Source organism: Ips typographus, linkage group LG16, assembly GCF_016097725.1.
Source record: "Ips typographus isolate SLU linkage group LG16, UJ_Ityp_2.0, whole genome shotgun sequence".
NCBI lineage: Eukaryota > Metazoa > Arthropoda > Insecta > Coleoptera > Curculionidae > Ips > Ips typographus.
In genome coordinates, this window is record NC_138437.1 from 4,857,436 (window position 1) to 4,881,282 (window position 23,847).

The 23,847-nt window shown below is 32.7% G+C and overlaps 1 protein-coding gene across 3 annotated transcripts in view; it reads left to right on the forward strand.

Moving 5' to 3' along the window:
- The first annotated feature begins 16,610 nt into the window (after positions 1 to 16,610).
- LOC145738821 (cytotoxic granule associated RNA binding protein TIA1) overlaps positions 16,611 to 23,847 on the forward strand; it is a 106,925-nt gene continuing 99,688 nt past the window's right edge. For 2 of the 3 annotated variants that reach the window (XM_081993899.1, XM_081993896.1), the window contains exon 1: positions 16,613 to 17,489. In XM_081993899.1, the coding sequence (XP_081850025.1) occupies positions 17,403 to 17,489 (87 nt within the window). In that variant the 5' untranslated portion in view covers positions 16,613 to 17,402. Of the gene's footprint in view, positions 17,490 to 23,847 lie in introns of all 3 variants that reach the window. The other variant, XM_081993897.1, reaches the window with a different exon arrangement.

Here is a 23,847-nt window from a genome sequence, read left to right on the forward strand (position 1 = left end):
ATATTAAAACCCCGAAAGTTTTGGTTAACTTACCTGCTAGGTTAAGTTACACATTTAAAAGGCAAACAATCTAGAACGTTTGGTAATTTGTCGGTGGAAAATACAAATCTAGAAATTCAGTTTTTTATCGATTGAAGAAAAACTCCAAATGTCGCACAGATGGACCACTTACGGGGTGTGAAACGGATTGGCAAAATGATCTGAATCTCTCCGTTTTTGTAACGGATGCCGAATATTGTTACTGAGGGGTCCTGTATGAATATATCATTTATACACCATGTAGTCAGAACCGTCACCCCTTGTTTTTCATAATTAATACAAAGCCGTTATTGGAAAAGTCAGGGGAGAGAGGATTAGTTCTATAAATTGTTAGCCCAGGTTAAAAATATGCTCAATTTGATTAATTTAAAAAAAAAATACTTCTGGCTTTCCTTTGTGGCAAAACCCCAACAAACTCAAAGTCAACTTGTATGGAAAAGTGTTATTTAAGTGAAAAAGAGCAAAAGAAAACAGCAAATAAATTTGGATCTCCTGCCACCGATATTCTCGGTGCTTCGATCGGCTCTCTCACTCGAGCCCTGTTGGCGGGGCCCTTGATTTCCCTAAGGTTTTCTCGCGATTATGTTAAGAGGATATGAAATTCATTGGTTCAAGTTACTGTTTTATGTTCCTTCTGCTGCAAACAATCCGTCAAAACCTGTTGTCGTTTTAATATACATTGTTTCCGAAATTTTCTTCATATTCTTATACACGATTTTGTAGGATATGTTTACTTATACCTGAACAAATAGAATTGTAAGAATATAATATGAGGTTTTTCTGGAGAATCTCTATTCTACTCAGTTAGTCTAAGTGGGAATAACCTAACCTAACTCATTTAACTCTCCAATGTACTGTCCATATCCAAAGTTATATTGTTGCATGCACCAACTATACCGTTACAACAGATTATCAATTGTGACTGTTATCAAAAACCGTGTTCAAATTTCAGACATATCTGTAGACAACGAAATGGGGTTTAGGGTTTAGAAGAAAATTTTTGTTCGTGTAAAGTATCAAATCAGGATTTTAGCTTAAAGAATGTACACCAACGTATGGTACAAAAGAAGAAATTCTGGGGATATTGAAAAATACCTACTTATGACACTTTACACCTAGTTTACCTTAAATTGGTCAAACTTTATCTACAATGAGAGCTTCTTAAACTAGATACAATGTGGCAATAAGTATTCTTCACATTAGTGGCATAATATAAATTTCAAATATGCAATTATTACCAAAAAACGACTATGTTTTAATATTCACGAGACAAGAGATCCTATTAAATAAATGTATATCAAATTATAAATAATAATTTGTATCACCAGCATCAATATCAACACTGGCACAACTTGTCATATATTCAAATTCCAGGCTAATAAATCGGCATTTAAACCAGCACCACGTTGACGTTAAATCACGGTCAATGTTTATTAACAATCCTATTCATTTGGCTTATACTCTAAACAATGTGTTCTGGCATAGGAATTCTTAACAAAACACTAATTTATATTTCACATCCTGGTTTGCCAAGAACAATTACAGCGAACAATGGTCATGCATTTAAAAATAGCTTGGTGCAGGACTTTTGAAAAACTCCATTCCATCGAGTGACATTACACTAGTTTATACGTTCCCTGTAGTAATAATTCTGTAGCGAAATTTGATTTAATTCTCGTGGAACTAATATTTAGTTCAAATGGAAAAAATCACGAAACCATATTTCTTTTAGAAGTTTTTGCCATATTAATTAAAGCACAAGTTACTCTGCATTACGAGACAGACATACCGTTTTTCCTGTAATCAACAATAAGTTGACAATTTTTGTAATTAATTTCCAAATTTCTGTAAATGTGTGTTTGTAACGATTTACTTGTGTCAATTAGAGCACAACTTAGTCTGCTTTTCATGGACAGCTTGTAAACGCCCACTAAATATTTTGTATTTACATCTTTTGGGATATATGACAGAAAGGTCTGTCATTTCAGTGAGGTTGTCAGGAAGATTATAATATTTCTGATTTTTGTAAGTAGTCCCCATCAGAGAAGAGACTTTCAAACATCCTCAAACAAAATTTTCATTAAAGAATGTGTTCTTAGAAAGCTAATCTCTTTTGCAAGGCAGAGAATACGTGGTAATTCGTGTACAGAGTGCATTGTATTTAATTAATACAAGAAAATAGTCAAATAAAGGGTGATGATCAGACTAAGGGAAAGGCTTAAAAGACAATTCTGTTCTATTTTCGTCTCGAATCTCTCTAAACTAAGTGGTTGTGGCTAGGTGACTAGAATACGTACTTCAATCTAGTTTGCAGAGTTAAGGTTGTAAACATTTTAGGAAAAAATATCTGGGAGAAAACCTACGCATGAAATCAATTTTTATCCAAACACCTTTAAATATTTAGAATGAAGGAGAGCAAAGGCCTTTAGCTTGACTCGATTAGACTGTGAAGTCTGAAACGGCAAAATTAACAGTCAGAAAGGCTTCGCAGAAGGCTGGAGACGTAATGTCGCTAATTAATAGTAACTGCTTGCGGCACCAGGCTTTTGGCTCCATAACGTTTCCTCGAGAGAGTAATATTCCACCCGTCTTTCCACCAGCCAGCCTAAATCAACTATGTAAGTGAATTAAAATATTTATTAAGGAATTCACATGTACTCTTCTCTAGGGATCGACTTGCGATTTCAAGGGAACCTGCTTATCTCAGATATTCAATTACCCTTACTTTAACAAGTTTTTGCTAATGATCCTTTGATAAGTAGTAAGTTTGTAATGGTTTAAGTTCAGGAACTAAGAATGGAGTGGTAACTTATATTTCAGTCCTTTATGTTTCGTAGAGTCGAAGTTTTGATGGAAGGCTGACAATGAAGCTGGAGTAGTATAGAACTTCATTGCCAACTTCATATAAAAGTGTTTTATATGTCAATTCAATAATACAGGGTTTTTTCTCAACCGAGACCAGATGTTTGTTAATGCTAATTACGCTAAGAAATGGTTACTGTCAGAAGTAAATATCAAGTTAAGGCAAGTATTCAACAAAGAAAAGGAAGAAGGAAGAGAGAGCACCACTAGTGGTCACTTGGAGCAAAATGGATAAGAAGAAGAGGTTTTATAGAAAGCACAAATTACCTTCCTGAGTTGACAGTTCCTGCGATTTTCTTACAAGTGAAATAGCAACTATCCTTTTAGCCACATATGTAAATGATGCTAGGAAGAATAGCAGAAAATAACAGAGTTGTTAATAGTACAATAGATATATTTATAGCTTTTGAATAAAAGTTAATTACCAATCTGTGTCTTTCCTAATTAAGATCGTCAATTACAAAAATTGATAAAAGTGAAGCAGGCTGATCAACAGTTTTAATCAGGAAAACCTGTTGAAAGTCGTTCAATTTAAAAACGAAATGAGGTCTCAAATTTTTAATTCATTAGTGGAAACAGTAAAAAGAAACTGTCGAGGCCCGTTTCCGCTCATTTTCGATTGATGAATAATCAATTACAGTCTGTTTTACAGCCAAATACATGGCACCTGGCTTCTTTTGTTGGCCGAGTTTATCTCATTCTTTCCTGCCTCAAACGGTCTAAATTGAAAAGTTTATAGACGGGGACTGCGATGCAATTTATTTGCCAAACGCCTTGAATAGGACCTATTTTGTAAAAGCTTATTGAATTTGCCTCACCGTTTAAAATTTGTTGGAAATGGAAAGGTTTTGTAGGCTGTAAGGTCTAAGCGTTTTTTTAACGTAAGGGAAACGTGCCCTACCTGCATGTTTATGTACAAAACTTGTTTGTACGGATGTTGTTTGCGAAAACGTTTATGCTAGTTTAGCGCTGACCTGGGTACATTTGAATATGCATGTATGTACATATGTATACGCGTTGGTCGAAACAAAGTTCGACGAACGTCATTACGAGGAAAGCCTGGCAAATTTAGAGACAGAATTTGAAATTTTAGTTTAAAACCATTAATTCGTAACCCACGTAGCAACCGTATTAATCCGGAACTTTGAAGACTTTTACTTGACTTGATCCGTAACTGCAAAACATTTATGAAAGATATTTCTAGTCCTTTTATAAAACCCTCAAACATTCATTTAAATTGGTGATATTTTTCTAGCAAATTACGCTGTGGGATTTACTCAAATTGCCTGCATAATTAGTAAATCTAGTAAGACCAGGGGCGCATATACTTTTCTAAGTATAAACATGTTGAGTTAAATTACATACAATCAGCCACTAGGCAGTTATGCTTCCGTATTTCCTCCAGTATTAGTTGAGAAGGAAGGATATCCGCAGGGTTTCAATTTAACTTGTAAGGTCAAATTGGTTTCACAACTTTGTGCTAAATAATTAACAATAATCTAATATTGAATTGCAACTGCAACAATTTTGCTTTAGAGTTTGACTGAATTCTTACAAGAAAATCAAGGAATGGACTCTTATGCTTATTAATTGTTCTAAATACCAGGCAGCTAATTTTTCACATTAAAGCTGTTTCATATCTAAATTCTTCATTTGTTATTTACAAAGTCTATTAAAATTTTTAAATTTAAATAGTATACTTTACAAGGAAAATTTTACCGGTAAATTACCAGTAAATTACAAATATTGTGTTTCTGGCAGTTCAAATTTTTGACACCGTTTTTCTCCCTGACTGTACCAAATTTTGTAGTGTTTTTTCAGGTTATTAAATAGGAATTTTAATGAAGATTCCAAAAATGTGCTTAAAGTAGTCAGTTTGTAACTCCAAGTGGGTTTTACAGGCGATTTTGTCCCTGACTGTCCTTTAAAACGTGCTCAAATTTCAACTGACTTAAACACCAAACCAGTTTTCCCTAAATAACTTAAAAACGGTGAAGGTTACAAACAAATTGCAAGAGACCAAAAATGTTCCTAATTAACTCCTTAACCCAACACCGTAAGTTTGCAGGACCGTTTTTGCTTCCAATATACAGGGTGTGCAACAAAATTATTGTGGCTCACTATTTTTGTCACTCTGTACGCAATTTTTACTGGAAAGAGGAGCTCAAACCGTTTTTTTTAAGTGGTTGAACCACTCTGAACTCTCAAAAATAACCGAGTTACAAGGTGGTCAAATTTCAAACCACAATTTCAACTGATTTGAAAATTTGTTGCATCAAACCAGTTTTTGCTAAATAACTCAGAAACGGTGAAAGTTACAAAAGACTTCCAAAAGATTAGATATGTTCCTAATCATCTCCTTAACTCAGCACCGTAAGTTTGCAGGACCGTTTTTGCTTTCAGTATACAAGGTGTGCATGAAATTTATGTTGATTGACTGTTTTTGGTCACCCTGTTCGCAATTTTTTATATAGAATTTTTGCTTTACACCACTGGAAAGTAAAACTCAAGACGGTTAATTTGAGTGGTTCAACTTCCCTGAAATCCCAGAAATAACCGAGTTACAGGGTGCTCAAATTTTAAACCACAATTCGATTTAAAAAATTGTTGCATCAAATTTTAAGAGTTTTATTATTAGTAAATTTATTTATTTTCGGAACATGCCAGTTTAAAACTAAAGTTTTATGTGAGACTTTTTGAACTCATTTTTAAGAACTAACCAGTTATTTTAAACTTACAAAGACCTGTTTGACAACCAGTCATAAAGGCTAAACTCCCAACTCTATTAATTATTATGTAATTTAGTTGCCTTGAAGTTGTATTCAATAAGAAAATCATATTCACAGAATCCTTAATAATCCTTTTATCAAATATAAACTTGCTTCCGGACGGATATATGATCGATACTTTAAGCATTTAGGTTTAACGGCAAGTCACCCTATTTTGATTGAAAATATCAAAGCGCAATTTATTCATGAAGGTCCCTTTTAAATAAACTTGAGCCATACTTTAGTAAGCCAAAATAACAAGAGAAGAGTAGTAACATTTCTTTGAAATACTGATCATTGAACAAGTTTGGTTTTTTAACATTTATTGGCAGGTAATGTAGAGTGTTACTGGATTGACCTAAAGGTTTTGCGATTCAAAGGATTAAGCTCCCCTTTATTTGGTCTACGTCACTGTTATTTCAAAAAGCCCTTTTCTTTGGTAGTGTTTGTTTTACTCGATGGCCGGGGGTATTATTCTTCTAGCAGATCGGTTGTCCGCTGCAGGAGCTAATTTTATTATTCTCAACTTAAGGCTTCTGAAGGATATGTTAAAGTCAATATAACATCTCCAACTAAAAAAACTATGATTCAGACTGTAAAATCAGGTTGAATGCTCGCAGACTAGTCGAATAGGTATTTCAAACATATAAAATGTAATATAAGAGCGGTAAAGTAAGCCAATGAATTTCATATCCACTTAACATAATCGCGAAAAGTCCTTAGGGAAATCAGGAACTGAGCAACGAGGCTAGTAAGAGAAGACCAGCCATATCTGCGGCAAAAGGGTCGAAGTGTGTTTGGAAGATCGCATTATCTTTTAATAAGTGTTTTTAATGGCAATATTACCAAGGAACACTTAATTATTCTCCTACATTATTCATGAATATTTAAATGAACTTATTTAGGAAAGCCACTTAACCTCACTAAATTTTTACCGGGGAATAAACCATTATAAACTCGGATCAGCAAAACATATTCCAGACTTAAGTACAAAGGTAAGGATTCCTTCTCCATATATTATGTAAAACTACCGTGTTGTATGTTTATGTCAAGTTCTTTAATTTCTAGAAGATTTAGAAATTATTAAAGAAAATGCATATTATTAATATAAAACTACTTTTGACAGTTACATGTTACATTCAATTTTGACCACCCTGGGCTTACATCCAAGCTTCCCAAAAGTTGAATCTTAAATTTAGAATCATTTATATGACTTTAAAACATAAAGTAGATAATTTGTCGTCTACTAAACCGCACACTTGTATCCAGAAAAAACTTTATTAACTGACTTCGTATTTATTTACATTTTTCGAACTGATACCTTTTAAAAAGTTGCAGCTGCTCACAAAGCTGTTACAGCGTCGTCTAGTATAATGTAAAGGATTTAGTTGAAGATAAGTTGCAAGAACTTTTGTTATTTGATTAGGAAAGTTTCCAGTTCGGGAGACATAAATTTAAATCCAGTGTTTCAGTGCTTTCGGCAGTACTAGGAAATATTTTAAATTTGTTGACAGTCGTCGAACCGCCTCGTTCATTAAGCAACACCAAACTAATTAAAGGGGAATCGGGAGAACTCCCCAACGCATAAAACATTAAAATTCAAATCCTAAATGTTCATTTCAACCCATAGCGAAAAGGGGCCAAAGTGAGGTGTCGAAAGTGAAGTAGCCCGCAAAAGGGGTTTTGTAACTTGGGGGTAAATTTCGACGATGTCTTGATATAACAAAGTTGCTCATTAAGACCTAAAGTAAGTTTCCAGTAGTTGAAACTAGAAAAATAATATTTAAATTTGTAAGAAAACACAGGCATATTCATTAATCATCGTTAGAATCTAAGTCAAAATGTCAGGGAACTATAGTCCTTCCCAGTTCTATGGCAAACAAAAAATCATTGTAGAGATTCTTGATCCCCAGAGTCCTAATGGGTTTCTTTCCTACTAATTAATTAAATCCTCGCAGCTTTAAAAACGCCGAAATATTTTTATTACGGTGCAAAAACGATGCTTTGTCATCTTCAATTTCTTTTGAGCCGCTTTTATCTTTTGCGCAAGTTTGCGCCAAAGCAATAAGCAGGTGTTTTAATTTTTAATAATTTTCATCGTTACCTTCTTTGCCAGTTCACCTATAAAAGAAAAGCAGAGTTTGTATTGCGGAAAATTAACTCGATTTATTTTTAAACATTTATACCCCGCTTGGCTGAACCAGTTCGTTAAAATTGAATTTAATAAAGCTTCTGAGACGAGATCTGATAAATTTCGTATTTTTTCAGATTGCTCTTTTGAAAACCGGGAAGTGTTTTTTAACAACTTAATTAAGTTTAAGGGTTATCCTTTAGTACAACTTCAAAGTTACTAACTAAAAACTACGTTGCTTTGGCATCAAAGTGTTCCACCCATATGGCATGCTAATTATGCGCATTCTCTGTTCCTTAACTCTATAATTAATTATTTAACCCCCAAACCCTGAGTATTCCAGATGCTTACAGTTACAGGTATAACCCACTTCATATTTCCCTGAAGGAAATAATCATGTCTCTGAAAGTTTTGACTTTGAACTACATCGGATATTATGATATCTTATTAATTTCCCTTATAACATCTTATACTATTCCATCATTCCAGGAAGGGTAAATCATTTTCGCTACAATAATTAATATCTTAGCAAAGGAACGGAGTTCACCTAAACAAGTTTCAGGAATGATTAAAGGATGGTTGGGTTCCTTTGCAGATTTGATTTGAGAAAGTTTTGTAGTTCAAAGTTGATATTAAAATTTACTTCTAAATTTCGAATTATGAACCTTAAAGGGAAGTTATTTAGTACCTACTAAATCATTTTGGAAATTAGATTAAGTCTCGATTCAAAAAAATCTTTAACCAACTCAAAGTGACAAGAATGACACAGTACTATACTAGTAAGTATACAAGGTGTCTCAAATTCGATGGTTTTACGGGGTATCTTGAAAACTAGCAAAGATTGAGCAATGCGGTTTTCGCGAAGCTGTGCTCAATTTTTGTGAAACTCACGATGGTGCAGTCATACCTTCCATAGCTGCCCTCTTTTCTGAACTACAGAGTGATTTTCAAAATATGTCATTTTGGAACCACCCTCGTATTTTCTTTATTATTAGCAACATGGAAAATCGTTTTTATGTTATGAACCAAACATACCTTTTTTTAAATGGGACATGTTTTGCAGATTTAGAATAAGCAAAAAATTACCTTTTCAAAAATATATAACAGTATAAAGTTAAATGGCGTTTTAGTGAAATCTATAAGTTCAAATAAAAAAGTTACTTTTCATTCAAAAATTAAAAAAATGCAATTTTGGCAATTTTTTATTTTGGTCCAGGAGGGTTCCAATGCACATCAAAGAGCATATTTATACCAAAGGACCTTAAATCAAGTAAAATAAGTACAAAAAGAGCACTTTAAAATTTTTCATTTTTAAAAAAAATTGAAAGAATTAATGAATGAGAATGTTAAAGAGTTTTTTTATTTTTCAAACATGTTAAATAAACAAGTTTTACTTTAAACAAAGTTTCTAAATTGGAATACTGTTAGTTTTGGTAAAGGAAACTGATTTATAGATAAATTAGACCAAATTTAAATTCTAAAAATCAAACCCCTTACCGTTGTATAATAGGAACGAGCATTTTGTGGATATTTAGACATTTTCACTATTTATTGAGACCAGTAAACCATCATGTTACATACATTAAGAACCTGTATTTAATTACGTCATATACATTTTTCCTGGACTTGGAGGAAGTCTAAAAAGTGGCTACAAAATTTGCAAATATAGCTAAACTTAAAACAAAAATAAGTACTAAGATTACTAAGAAGGAGAAAGTGATAATCTAGAAAATACAGGGACTTAAAGATGTAACAATAAAACGTTTCCTGCTAATTGAGCGAAGGAATTGAGGGTTTTCTTAATTCCCGACAGAGTAGTAACAGCCTAATTCAAATCCTCAACTTTTGCATACTTAATTAAAACAATTATAATTACGATAAAGCCTAATGAGCTACTAAACTTTGTAATTGATTTTCAGATACTGGCCAGGACAACTTGAACCTAATTCCTAACATTATCTGCCCAAGTCACGTAACGAAAATAAATTCGGGATAAAATTCGGGGTCTTTCGAGCAGAGCGGTCTTATATTTCGGTTCTCCTGAAATAATGTATTTCGCAAAACAGGTAAAAGGAGAAATAGATGTTTTTTTAATAAACAATCGGCCCGTTGTGTTTTTTTCTTTGTAGGAGAAAGAAAGTTTAGAACCTATTTTCCGCATCATTTCATTAGAATAAAAGATGTTCCCTCAACACTTTTTATCCCCTGTACCAAAATCCTTTTTAGTAGGTGTATAAATCAACCAGAATGTCTGCTTCGAAGCGTAAGGCCTGTATTAGGGAGACGAAAAACTTAAAGCTAACCGTCTTACTCTAGCGAGAACTACATATGACACAAAGGGCCCAAAAAGGGTCTTTGAATTTTCCATCTGAAAACCTGATATAATATATGGTTTCCTTATTAAATCATTGAACCAACACAACAAAAATATATTCCCAGTTCTCAAATACAATATTAACAACAGTTTGCATTTAATTTCAGTGGCCTTCTAGGATAATCTCAATTGATTACACTGAGTAAACGCATATAGTGGAAACAGGTGTATCAAACATTTAATTACAATTTAGATATGAACAGTTAATTAACACGCTTATCCACGAAGGTAATAAAAAGTTGAGTTTATATAAGGAAGGACATTCCTAAATGATTTTCAGCATCATTGCCCTATGAGAAAAGCAGCTTTCATGGCATCTCTTACCCCTTATTCCAAAATCCTTTTTAGTAGCTGCATAAATCACCTACCTTGTCTGGAACAAAAGCACGGGGGCTTATTCTGTGAAGACGAAAAACAGAAAGTTAACCCGCTTTATTTTACTGAAATTACATATTACAGCAATGAGAAAATATCGTAGTGAATAAACCCTAAAACAATAATTAACACATTCAAAATGGATAGCACCTATTTGCATGAAATCGTATATTCATTCCCAGATCAACCTTTAGCATACATAAAGACCGTTTTGAGGTAAACTTCGACAGAGGGTGAAATTTTTCGTGAGTGTTATTTATCATCCCCATTGCTCAATGTTATTCATGTGTTGTTCGTGTTTTATGAATAAGTTATTTGTACGTCATTCACGTTCGCGGTGTCGTATGCCAAGCACAGGTTTCGAAACATTGCGGCTATAAAGTGGAGTTGGTGGAGTTGCATTACTTCTTCAGCTACTGGCAGAAACAGGAATGGTTTCTGCCACTTTTCCAATTTATTTATAGATTTTTCAATTAAAAGTCTACCTATCACTCTTAAGTTTAAATTAACTCGCCAACTTTGGAAACTTATAAACTACCCAGTTAGTTTTTGGCATAATATTTGATTAATATGTCTCATCAATAACATGCTGTAATTTCTCCAACTTTATACTTTGAATATATTTATTTATTGCTTTATAATTACTTGATATATATATAATTTGAAAATAAGTTAATATCTAATTACTTTTTAAGAAAATAGTACGTCTTTGTTGAGAATTGAAGAAAAAGTCAAGTAATACATTTTTTAATAGTAATTCTTATTAGGTTCATCCTACAGCTTCTCATTTCAATGACAAATGTTGTACTTTTGCAGTGTGTGGTGTACAGAAAATTTTGCCTAATTCATGCAAAAAAAGATCTAAATATACTCTTCTTAAGGTTAAAATGGCTAAATTCCAGTCACGTGACCATATTTAAGGTCAAAATGTTGCGTTTAGAAATGTGGATAGAAATGTTTTCGATTATCAAATCCAGTTACAAAGGTCACGAGACCATTTTTACGGTTGAAAAGAATTTCTGAAGGTCATGTGACTGTTTTCAACTATCAAATTCAGTTACAAAGGTCACGAGACTATTTTCAAGCTTCGAATGAAATCTTTAAGGTCGCTTGACTCTTTTTTACGGTTAAAATAGCATCGTTGCAGTCATGTGACCATATATAATGTCAAAATGTTGCTCTGTGGTGACAACAATCAGGTGACGTGATTGTTTTCAACTATCAAATTTACCTACAAACTTCCTATAAAATGTTGCCAAATTAATAATCTCACAACTAGGGATGGGAAAACAAGGGGTGCATTCGTTTGCACCGAATCACCTGAATGCAACCGGTGCAAAATTCAGTAGTTACGTCCGTGTCGACAGCTTATTTGACAGATGACACTAATGACAGAACTGTCCTCTTCAAATAATAAATAAATAGTCAAACAGACTTTCAGGCAATGTCAGAATAAGTTGCAGATGACACCAATCTTAATCTTAATAACCGCTTATTGATATTTGACACCTGACAGGACTCAACTCTGTCACCAATTTTTTGTTTAGAAGCCATTAAAACATTCACCTGAATCTAAAAAATACAGTTTTGACCTTGAAACATTTCTCAGACGTCAAATTTTATCTGTCAAATTTAAAAAATTTGGTTTAAAAAAATAGTCAAAACTGTCACGTGACCCTAATGAATACAGTTTTTGAATTTAATGCACCAGGTGTTTTTACGATCCCATCCCTACTAACAAAAACAATTCTTGTCGTTTTTCTGGAACATACAATTCACTCAATGCCCCACTGTTGGGTTAAAGCGACGAACATTTTCTCAGACGTCAAATTTTATCTGTCAAATTTCAAATTGAAAAAATCTGGTTGAAAAAATAGTCAAAATAGTCACGTGACCCTAATGAATACAGTTTTGAACTTGAAAATTGTCTGCGACGTCAAATTAAAACTGTCAAAATTCAAATTAAATAAAACAATCACGTGACTATAAAAAAATTGAATTTGCAAGTGTCAAAGTTCAAATGTTACCAGGATAAAACAATTGATGTTAAAATAGTGGTCACTTACACACTGACAGTTATCAAATGATATTCAAAACTTCCTCATTTGACAGTGCAATAATATTTTACGATCCCATCTTTACTAACAAACACAATTCTTGTCGTTTTCGTACAACATACAATTCACTCAATGCACCACTGTTAGGTTCAAGCAACCATTGTGCTACCATAAATCCTATTAGATTGTGTCAAAAGCTTTAGAGAAACCCAACAATATCGATATACTCATTTTTTTTTATCGAAAGCTTTGAAAATATCCTCGATTACATTTGCCACAGATGTGCCACATCCCTTTGCAAAAACCGTAGTGCTCGTCAGAGGTTATTTTATTGTTAAGAAAATATTCATACGTTTGACATTTTTAAAACATTTTAAAAGAATTTTTTAGTGCTTTCCAGTTTCAAATCTGATTACTTTCTTTTTGGCCTATACAAGTTTGAATAAAGCTCTATTCTTATAGAGTTTCATTAAGCGTTAAAGTTTCTGAGCTCAAATACATGAAGCCTGTTATATTTTCCTGCTCTAATTAATTTTTACTTGTTTTAAATTTAATATCTGAGTTGTGTTGGAATATGCATCCGCGAATAAAGTTGAAAAGGAATCACCTGCTTCCACGTATTTTCCCTAAGGAACTCTAAAATTCAAAGAAACTTATTTATGAACAATGCGAGGAAATAACTAAAAGATATATTGAGACAGTCTACGACTTTTGTCGTATTTGTCAATAAGACCATAAATTTTACATCAAACGTAGACCCGTCATCTTAGACGTAACAGTTAAACCACTTGGGAATTAAACTTTCAAAAGTCTTTTTAAAACTTACTTTCACTTAGCTTTGTCATAAAAATGTGACTGATTCATCACGTGGACAAAATATCCGCGGGGACATCAAAGCAACTTTCTGAACAGAATTTATACTGATTTTTTTATGTTTAAATTAAAACTCATGCGAGGCTCTGCTTTACTTTAATAAGAAACTTTTGAAATGTTTCAGTCCCTTGTGGCTATTATTTTTGAAATAAAGTGTCTGCTCTTTATATAAAATTCATATTTGCATACATCCAGCCAGGCCGTTGGCGATATTTTTATTACTTACAGTTACAGTTACTCTACTTCGTACTTTCAAAGCAATGTTAATTATTGTCATATAAAATATAACTTATCACTCTTGATGGTCAAATATCACGGTGTATAGCAACTGACAAAATGATTGAGCTTGTGCAACATAATGTATTAATTTGTGAATTAGAGGGACAGGGATTGCAAGAGCTGAATGTATTCTCTAGACCGTGGACGAAGGACTTTGATTAATGAAACTATGCAAGAAATTAAATTTGTAACCCTTGTCGGACCGCAGAAACTAACACAACCGCTAAATCGACTTTAAATGGTCAGATGATCCTCTCTGGTCTGACTACCCAACAACTTAATATAGTTTGGCGGTTGCAAAACTTTCGCAATTTTATTACCTACATAGTTCTAAAAAAGTTTGCTTACGCGCTTAAGTAAGTTACTTGGAACAAATAACTTTTAATTTGCTTTCAGCTTGTCAAGTGGTAATCTTGCATATTTGACATTAAGATCCTTATTAAAATCGGGCTGGAAGGTTTATTATTAGTACAGTTTACGCGTCATAGCTGCCATACTTCAAACCTTTTGAGAAACAGATTTCTCAATTAAAGGAAAACTACCATAAAAATAAGAAAAGGAGTAAACTTGACGTGGTTCAAAATTGCATAAGATGTGATTTTTGAGAAATATCCTTACAAGAGTATCCCAACTTTCGGTGGAATTTACATTATAGTTCTAATACACTTGAAACATATTACATATTCTCATCTAAACCTTTATCTTTTATTTAAGAGTTTCATTCCACAATTCTTCAAATCTTAGAAACCCAGTAAAGTTGCAATGTCTGGCATGTAAAACACACATTACTGCTGATGAAAACTATTTTTGATAACAAAACTAAATTTCACTGTATTCTGGTGATTATTATTTGATATGAATGTTTTCATTGAATTCATAAAATATTGTGCAAAAAAGGAATCGTACATTTGCCATGGTACGTTAAAAATGCAAAATGATTGTATCCAAACCAATAAACAGAAACGGTTATTAAAACACTAATGTTTGGTTTTATTTTAAAAATGATATAGGAACATGTCTGATATGATATTTTTGCAATTAACAAAAAACTGTAAGAGTGATGTCACATGAGTATTCTTAATATTTGGCAACATTGTTTCTGATCAATTTCTAAGTGCAACAGAGACAATAAACAGACAAAAATCGACATGGTTTTACTGACATTGATATTCAGAAATAAAGAAAAAAAGTGTAACGGAGTTTTAAATGTTTAGAGCACTTGTAGAGGCCTCTGACAATTTTTGAGAAGTTTTTAGTAGTATTTAGAGTCGACGGGAAATTTGAAAAAAAGTTTGACACTAATAGCAGTTTTTCGCAGTTGTTGGGAGGTTTTCTGTAGTATTTAGAGGCATCTGGCATTTCCAAATTATTCTTAACACCTCTGACAAGTTAAAAAAATTCTTAAGAGGTTCAAGACACTTGTAAAAGCCCCCGGCGATTTTTGGAACGTTTTCAGTAGAATTCCTCTGGCATTTCCAAAATGATTATTAAGGCCTCTGACAAGTTAAACATCTTTTTAAAAGGTTCAAGAACATGTCTCCTTCATCAGCAAATTATTTTTTCCAAAACAAATGAAATTAAATAACTAAAATTTGTAACAGGTTATATCACATATTTTTTTGACGTTTGCAGAGCGTCAAAAACGTCAAAACGTCAAATAAACGCAAGCAAAAAAGAAATATTTTCTTAATTCTTGAAAAGTTATAAGTTGGGAACTTTGAAGGTTGGGCATTAGCAACTAAAATTACGAATTAAGTATTTAGAACTTGTGTAAACAGCACCATAAAATTACACGGTAAGAACTAACAATAATGAATTAAGAATAAAGATGTTGGATAAACCCGCCTAATTAGAATTATTTTAAAATATAAAAACTTAACAAGGATTTGAAAAAGTAAATTCAAACACCCAATAATCTGAATGTCAGGAATGCTACAAACAAAAATATTAAAAATAAAGTTATGTTGATTTTAGTATCTTTTTTCTTAATACGAATTAACTTTCTAAAATGGTGAAGCAATGTGACGTTATAGAATTTTTTCAGTTATTATTACTTTGAATGAAAATCGCCTAAACTGCAAAAACTATTTTTGATATTTTCTATTACAAAGTTAAATACTGGTGTATCATAATCTCTAGAGTTATGCACATTGCTAGAAAATCACCAAGAACAACAATGAAGTTTTTTGTTGTTAGGTTAATTAATTGATATCTTAAACAAATTAAGTGCCTCTGGCAGAAGTCAAAATAAATTTCATGTATGGGGGAGCGTCATGAAAGAGAAAAAATTTCTTATTCATGAAAAATTGAGTGTAGCGGTAAGGAACAAAGAATTCTTGAACTTTTTAAAGAGTGCACCGTTTCGAAGTTTATTTACTTTAAATATGAGGTTAGGGTTTTTTGTTTTGTGCTTTATTGTTAATTTCATTAAAATGTGTGATTGTCTGCTTGTGTAATGTGATTGTATTTTTAGTAAATTAGTGTTTATGTTATGAGGGCCTCAAGTTTACTAGCGTCTAAAAGGTAGATAGTAAAATACTTATGTGCATCTCTTCCTGTATTGTTAACAATTTGACTTAATACACTTATTCTAACGTAATTAACATACATACAGTTTACTATTTTTGATTTCCACATATACTTTTAACAACCAAGCTGTTTTTATTATGGTTTATATTCTTTACGTAATTTAATTAATAATGAATTTCATGTTGATTTGTTATTTTGCTGTAAGTAATATATTTCATATTCGAATGAGTGTGAAAAGATGTGATATTCGGAGTTAAGATTCATCAATGAACAGAAGCGTGAATGAATAAAGTGTTTAATATAGAGGCGAAATGCAAGAAATATCAATGTCCGTGAAAGTGTTAGGGGTAGTCCTAGAGTGGCGGCGACACGCCCGATGGCGGCCAGCCCCCGCGTGAGCACGCGTTGCCGCCTTCAGCAGTGAAACCGACTTTAGGGGTGGCTGTTCTGTTCTATAGCTGCTTATTTATCGTTCGACTGTGACCTCAAACGCGACGGTTTGCTTTAGCTGCTGTGATTCCAGTTTGGTTGTTCGACTCCCGGACCGTCATCTTTCAAACTGACAAACAGAATTCATGTTGGGTTTGAATCGTAAAACGCAGAGCGCGCGTAAACAAACCCCCCCAGCACGTGGTGCTTGTGACATGATCAACAGGGTAAACAAGTAAACACGCATCCTTTCCACGCATCTTGTCACGTGATAGGAAAACGCGCGAGTTTAGTGCGAGTGGCTAAAACGCTGCAATTTAGCAGCCGAATTTGTTGTTTCCAGTTATTTATTATCCATTACCTTGGCTTCTCCACCAGCACTTGTGGGCTACAGCCTTGTCGGCGTCTATCCTTGCGCCGTTTGGCAGCCCCAGAATCAACCACAACAAGATCCTGTCGGTCCCATTCGTAATCAACGCGATTCCAATATCAGGTCTGCTCCTTATCCCACTCAGACTGTGCAGATACCGGTTCAGATTGCTGTGCAACCTCAACCTACAAAAACAGTGGTTCAACCGGCTCAAGTTGTTGTTACTACTTGCGGTTGCAACAAGTCCCAAACCAACGTTCAGAACACCAGTTCCGCGACTGATTCCGAGGTTTCTACACCAAATACAGCCTCCCCAATGTTGTTCGTTCCGTTCACGGTTCCAGCTTTTGCTCCCACCATGGGAGCCGCTGTTACCACTCTTCCCAATATGGGCACTCCAAAGGTAAGTTTTTACAGTTTTATTCTATATCAATTTTTACTGGTACAGTGGGTCAAAACTAGGTCAAACTAAGTTAGGTTAATGTCTGACTATCATCTTCTTACTCGATATTATAATGAGGTACCAGCGCAAAAAAAACAAACAGTCTAAAACACTTGTATATAGTGTGAATCACTTTGATCCAGCAACTTTAGATTCTTAAAATGACATTTTGGGATTCAAATAGTGCTTTGATATTAATGTCATGAAATATTCATCGCTTTTCACATCATTTAACATAGTAAGTTTAGTTGTCAAATTTTAATTGTGTTTTTCTTGATGTAACCGGGTCTATTTTACACATTAACTTTACGTAAACTCTGAAAATCATCAAGTTTTGTCTTCCTTGTTAACCTTCATCATATATAAAGAGGAATACCAAATAATATGATAATGCACTTGCTTGTAGAATCCCTAAAAGTATTGGGAGTGAAATTACACAAAAATCATAGCATTTCAGAGGTAGTAATATAACATACATTTTTGTTCTTCTGAAAACTGCAAAACATTTAATAATATGAAGAGAGTATGAAACAACTAAAAATAGGTTAATTTTAGGTTAGATTTAGGAAAATTTTAAATTTTAAAATTTAAAAACAAAGGAATAAATATAATCCTAAAACTACTCTAACATATATGCTGATGAAACTCACTTTCAAAAAATTTATAAATTGTTTACACAAAATAAATTAATTGTTAATAAAAATAAGACAAACTTATTTCTTTTTAGAATAAAACCACACCAAACTTATTATAGTAATACGGTAACGGTAAAGTTTTGGGAGTTGCACATTTTAAGTTTATTTTTATTTATTATTTATCAACATTGAGTTGAGTCAAGTAGGTTATAGCATTAGGGTCCTTAGCAATTATGTAACATCGGATACACTAAAGATTGTTTATTATGCAAATTTTGAATCATTGTTAAGATATGGCATAGTATTCTGGCATCTAGGGATGCAATACAGATATTCATTCTGTATTTGCATTACAAAAACGTGTAATTAGAATAAATGTTATAACGAAAGTTGTAGAGGTATGTTTGAGAAGAAGAAGAAGAGGAAGTCCTCAGTTTTGTAACATCCTGTATACAAAATATATGATGGTAACAACTAAACTAAGATATTTTCTCAATTTTTTTTTGAATTTTTGTCAAATTGAACTGTTGCAAAGTATAATAAACATGTTGTTTAAATAAAATAATAATACAAAATTGAGTTCGAAATACTAAGTAGTAACATAAATATTGAATATACTTAATTATCAAAAGCTTTATACGCTGCACACTGGCGATTTTGTCCCTAACTGTTCTATCAAACTGTGTTTCTGGCAGTTCAAACTTTGATACCGCTTTTCTCCCTGACTGTACCAAATTTTGTAGTATTTTTTCAGGTTTTTGAATAGAAAATTTAATGAGGATTCCAAAAATGTACTTAAAACAGCAATTTTCTTACTCCAAGTGGGTTTTACAGAGGATTTGGTCATTGACTGTTCTTTCAAACTGTATTTCTGGCAGTTCAAACTTTGATACCGCTTTTCTCCCTGGCTGTAGCAAATTTTGTAGTGTTTTTTCAGGTTTTTGAATAGAAAATTGAATGAGGATTCCAAAAATGTGCTTAAAACAGTAATTTTCTTACTCCAAGTGGGTTTTACAGAGGATTTGGTCATTGACTGTTCTTTCAAACTGTGTTTCTGGCAGTTCAAACTTTGATACCGCTTTTCCTCCTGACTGTAGCAAATTTTGTAGTGTTTTTTCAGGTTTTTGAATAGAAAATTTAATGAGGATTCCAAAAATGTGCTTAAAACAATCATTTTCTTACTCCAAGTGGGTTTTACAGGCGATTTTGTCTCTGACTGTCCCTACAAACTGTGTTTTTGGCAGTTCAAACTTTCAAAAGCAATTTTTAAGACAGAATTTTTTACTCTACACCACTGGAAAAAGGAACTAAAACGGTTCTTTTAAATGGTTGAATCACCCTGAACTCAAGGTGCTCAAACCACAATTTCAACTGATTTGTTGCATCAAACCAGTTTTTGCTAAATAACTTAGGAACGGCGAAAAATTTTAGGGAGATCAAAAATGTTCATAAAGAACTGCTAAACTCAGATTCAAATTTATGACTTTTTAAATTCATGACAGCCATGACAGGATATTGATATCTTTCAAGCAAACTTTACTTTACTGGTAAATAACACGGTAAATTTACGCCCATCATTAGGATTTAGTTTCTCTTCATTTGAGGTTATGTGATTTGTTTCTGTTTTGGTAATTTTCTTGCAAGAATGTTTTTAACTTTTGAGGTACTCTATATTAGAGAACTGTGCAGAGATCTCGAAAATCATGCATTTACAACCAAATTCACTAAACTTAAATATACAACAATTTGGGTGCTAATGTTGTAAAAGTTCTAGAATTTTCTGTTTTCTGCAAACATATCTTGACTAACACATTTTTGGTAGTTTTCCTAGGATAATAAATAAAGCGATACCAATACTTAGCATTCAATTTTATTCTCTAATCCGTCGCCTTTTGATTGTTAATTTTCCTTTGCCTTAATTTTTCTTACCTTTCCTTTTTCCTTTGTCTTTGTTATAATTACACATTTTGTTTTCTAAAAAAATGCATTTCCTGATCAATAAATTTAATTTATTATGAATTATTGATCGTATTACATTTGTTAACATAACAAGATCTCTTATGGTCTAAATGGAAGCCTTCAAAATTTTGGTTAAATTGATAGAAATAAAATGATTTAATACATTTCATAAAAGAACATATTTAGTAACAGTTAATTAAAAAAGCATACATATTGCAGACGATTTTAGAAAATTGAATTTTGAGCAAGGAAACATAAATGCTTGGGCTTGCAGAATCAATCTTAAAATTTTGTCATGGACGGTCGATAAACCCATTCCAAGATGGGGAAACGATGCAAATCATAAAATTGAATTTCAAACATTTACATACATGCATCAGGTACCGAATACACGCTAAAATGCTTCGAATTCCTTGAGCTGCAATTTATCAGTTTCATATCCACTAACTGAAGCTGATTTATTAAAAAAAAGTTTGTAATGTAGCTATTACAATGATTTTTGTATTTGATTTGTATGCAAGGAAGTCTACATACCTGTAAGCTTTTGCTCTAAAAAATGTGAAAAAAGTTATCCAACTTCAAAAAGATTTACCTAGGAAACTTCCAATACATCTTTACTAAATTACCTTATTTAGAATTGTTAAAATACATAGATTTAATGTAAAATAGAAAAGTTTGTAAAGAAATTTTCCTTTCAAAGAAGAGGCATTACATCCATCTTGTATTAATTTTGAGGGAATTACTGGAAATACTTCTTACAGGGTGGGCAGCATCTGTTTCCCCAAATTCGATGCTAATATAATTATTTTGCGCTTTGACGCGTTCGAGAGCGTTAGTCTTATTTGGGTTGGGGTCTGAAAATGGCGAATTTCACACACGTTAAGTTATTTAATCTGATGTTGATTTTGGGTATTAAAAATTGATTAGTTTAGCTTAGGCCTTCGTGCTGAATTTCAACTGCAAATATTTGAAGTGCGAGATGGTCAACGTAAATGCAAAAGTTGCCTCGCTTGCCATTTTTATCCAGACTTTTTAATCGATAAGTACGTCGCATATGCTAAAAGCGTACATCGTTCTCTCTTTTATTAAAACTTTAATTGATTAAGTAACATTTGGAGGACAACTTTGTTGAAAGTTTTAAATTTTGTTTATGGGAAAATCAAGTATTCGAAAGAATTCTGTCAGAAAAAGTTAATAAATGATTAAAGCCAGCTAAGTTTTGCTTGCATAATTAATTAAGCACCAAAAATAAGGGTGCAAAAAGATCTTTGCGCGCCTGGATTTCCGTTCATTAATGTAAATGAAAACTTTTTAAATGATAATTTTTGCATACATTTTTGTTGTGTTTGAATTTAAACTTCTTGTAATAGTAGAACAAAACACCCCAATCTGGAAATACTCGGTCGGCAATAAACATAGACAGAAGTGAATAACTAAACCTAATTTGGGGTTGCCGGAATCCTCCAAGGGAATACAAATCCAGAAGTTTCAAGTCTAAATATCTCCAGCAAAGTGATTTTACTTTTTGGTTTCGTTTGCCTTTCCATTACTTTCTCCTGTCAACATTTTAGCGGAAAGGTATTTGTAACTTCTTTGTAAATTGTCGCCTTTATACTTTCGGTAATTTGTTTAGGAACTAAACAAAAACACATAGCGACAAAAGTTTTTAATGTCCCACATGTTTTTTGTTCCCTGTTAAGACCTCCATCAAGTGAAAAGGACATCCTCTTTAGTCTGGTTTCTTGCATATTACCCTGTCATTGTTAATATTGCCTGAACGGGAAGGGCTGCCCTTTGGGACTCCAGTCACTTCTTGCATGAAATGAGATATTGCATTAGTAAATAAAAAAAAACTTGTCACATTTTCGTAAGCCAATTATTCGCAATCATACATGTGAATTTTATATAAGCAATTTTTCTTTAGCCTCGAATATAAAATTACAAATGGTAAGGGCTCCTTATGCGGAATTTCTCCCCAGAGTCAATTTTCATAATCTCCGATGCTTTGTGTTTACCGAAACCTCGTCTTCAACTTTCCAATACCGTATTATTTGTATTTCTCGTAATATATCATCTACAATGTTTTACATTGAGGAGTTGCTTTGTTAGGGTTGAACATATTTTTTTCTCGATATACAGAAATATTGTAATATTTTCATATTACTTCCACAGAAAAATCAATTATGTTTTGTAAGCTTTTTTCGTAATTACACTGTCGGCACCCTATTTAATCTTGTATATGAAATAGGGTGCAGGTTTTTCATTCTGTTTACATTTTTCACACAAAAAAGTGATTACAGTTTTTTCCCCCATTTGATATTTGTATTTGAGCAAATAAATTATGATATTTTTTTTTTGAGTAAGTTTTACATTCACTAAAAAGTCACTCTTTCTGTCTGAAATGAAGAAGGAGGACACAGTATTTCAAATTTGAGCTTCTTGTTCTTCAGGGAGACTAGTTTAAGTAAGAAGTTTGAAAATGGCACTAAAAAATTCATAATGTATCCTTCTTTACCTTAAAAACTTAGTCCCATCATTTTTTAATTAAATTGCGTAATTTACCAGATAACAACCGTAATACGTGACTAAATTATCCCTTTATTCTCGTCCTCGACATTTTACTTCGTACGCAAATTAATTTCATTATTATTTTGCGATTTTCGCCTTAAATTTAAACCGAAATTCTTTATGACAAGCAGAAGCAATAAATTTGAATTTTAAATTGTAGGGTTGTAAAAAATGTAAAACAAATTTATAAGCGAAATACAGTAATGTGATTTAACCTACCTATATTTTGAAACTTAATTTCACTTCTATATTAGAATGCAAGTTGATTTAATTAAAGTTACCTTATACCTATAGTTACTTCCAAATTGTAAGGATGAAAGCTGGGTTTAAGTAGACAATTATGGGTATTTATCGTTGCTACGTAGAAGCGTTGCAGTGTTCTTGTACCTTTGGTTAATTTAGTTTAAATATTTTCGGGGTTTAGTAGATAATTGAAAAAAAAATACAGAATTTATGATATGTTAGTTAATTCCATGGTTTCGAAACAAATTAGCATCATCAGAGACACTCTAGAGTCAGTTTGATTTTACTCGTTTTCGCAGATCATGACAGAACATTTCCAAAGAAGTAACATTTGAATTGACATTGTATACGCCTCTGATCACTCCTTCTCCCCCTTTATTTATTACCCCCACTGCTCCAAAATCCAATTTCCCTCCTTTCTTCACACTCACATCATTAAATTCAGAAAAAAACACTTTCTTGAAGACAAGAGAGACTTCTTAAACTGTCAAATAACCACTGGAAGCATTTTAATGACTATAAATTGTCAAATAGGAGCTGGAGAACGGCTTGTTGAAAACTGGTAGCTTCTTATTGCCTTAAAAAGGTTAAGTAAAAGCCGGAAGGCTTCTTTCTGTCTTTGAATAATCAAAAATACTACCTGAAAACTTTCCTTAAGAATTTCAGTTGTCAAATCACTACTGCAAGCATTTTAACGTTTAGAAATTGTCAAGTAGAAGCTGGAGAACGGCTTATTGAAGACTGACAACTTCTTATTGCCTTAAAAATGTCAAGTAAAAGCTGGAAGGCTTCTTTCTGTCTTTGAATAATCAAAAATGCTACCTGAAAACTTTCGTTAAGAATTTCAGTTGTCAAATCACTACTGCAAGCATTAAAACGTTTAGAAATTGTCAAGTAGAAGCTGGAGAACGGCT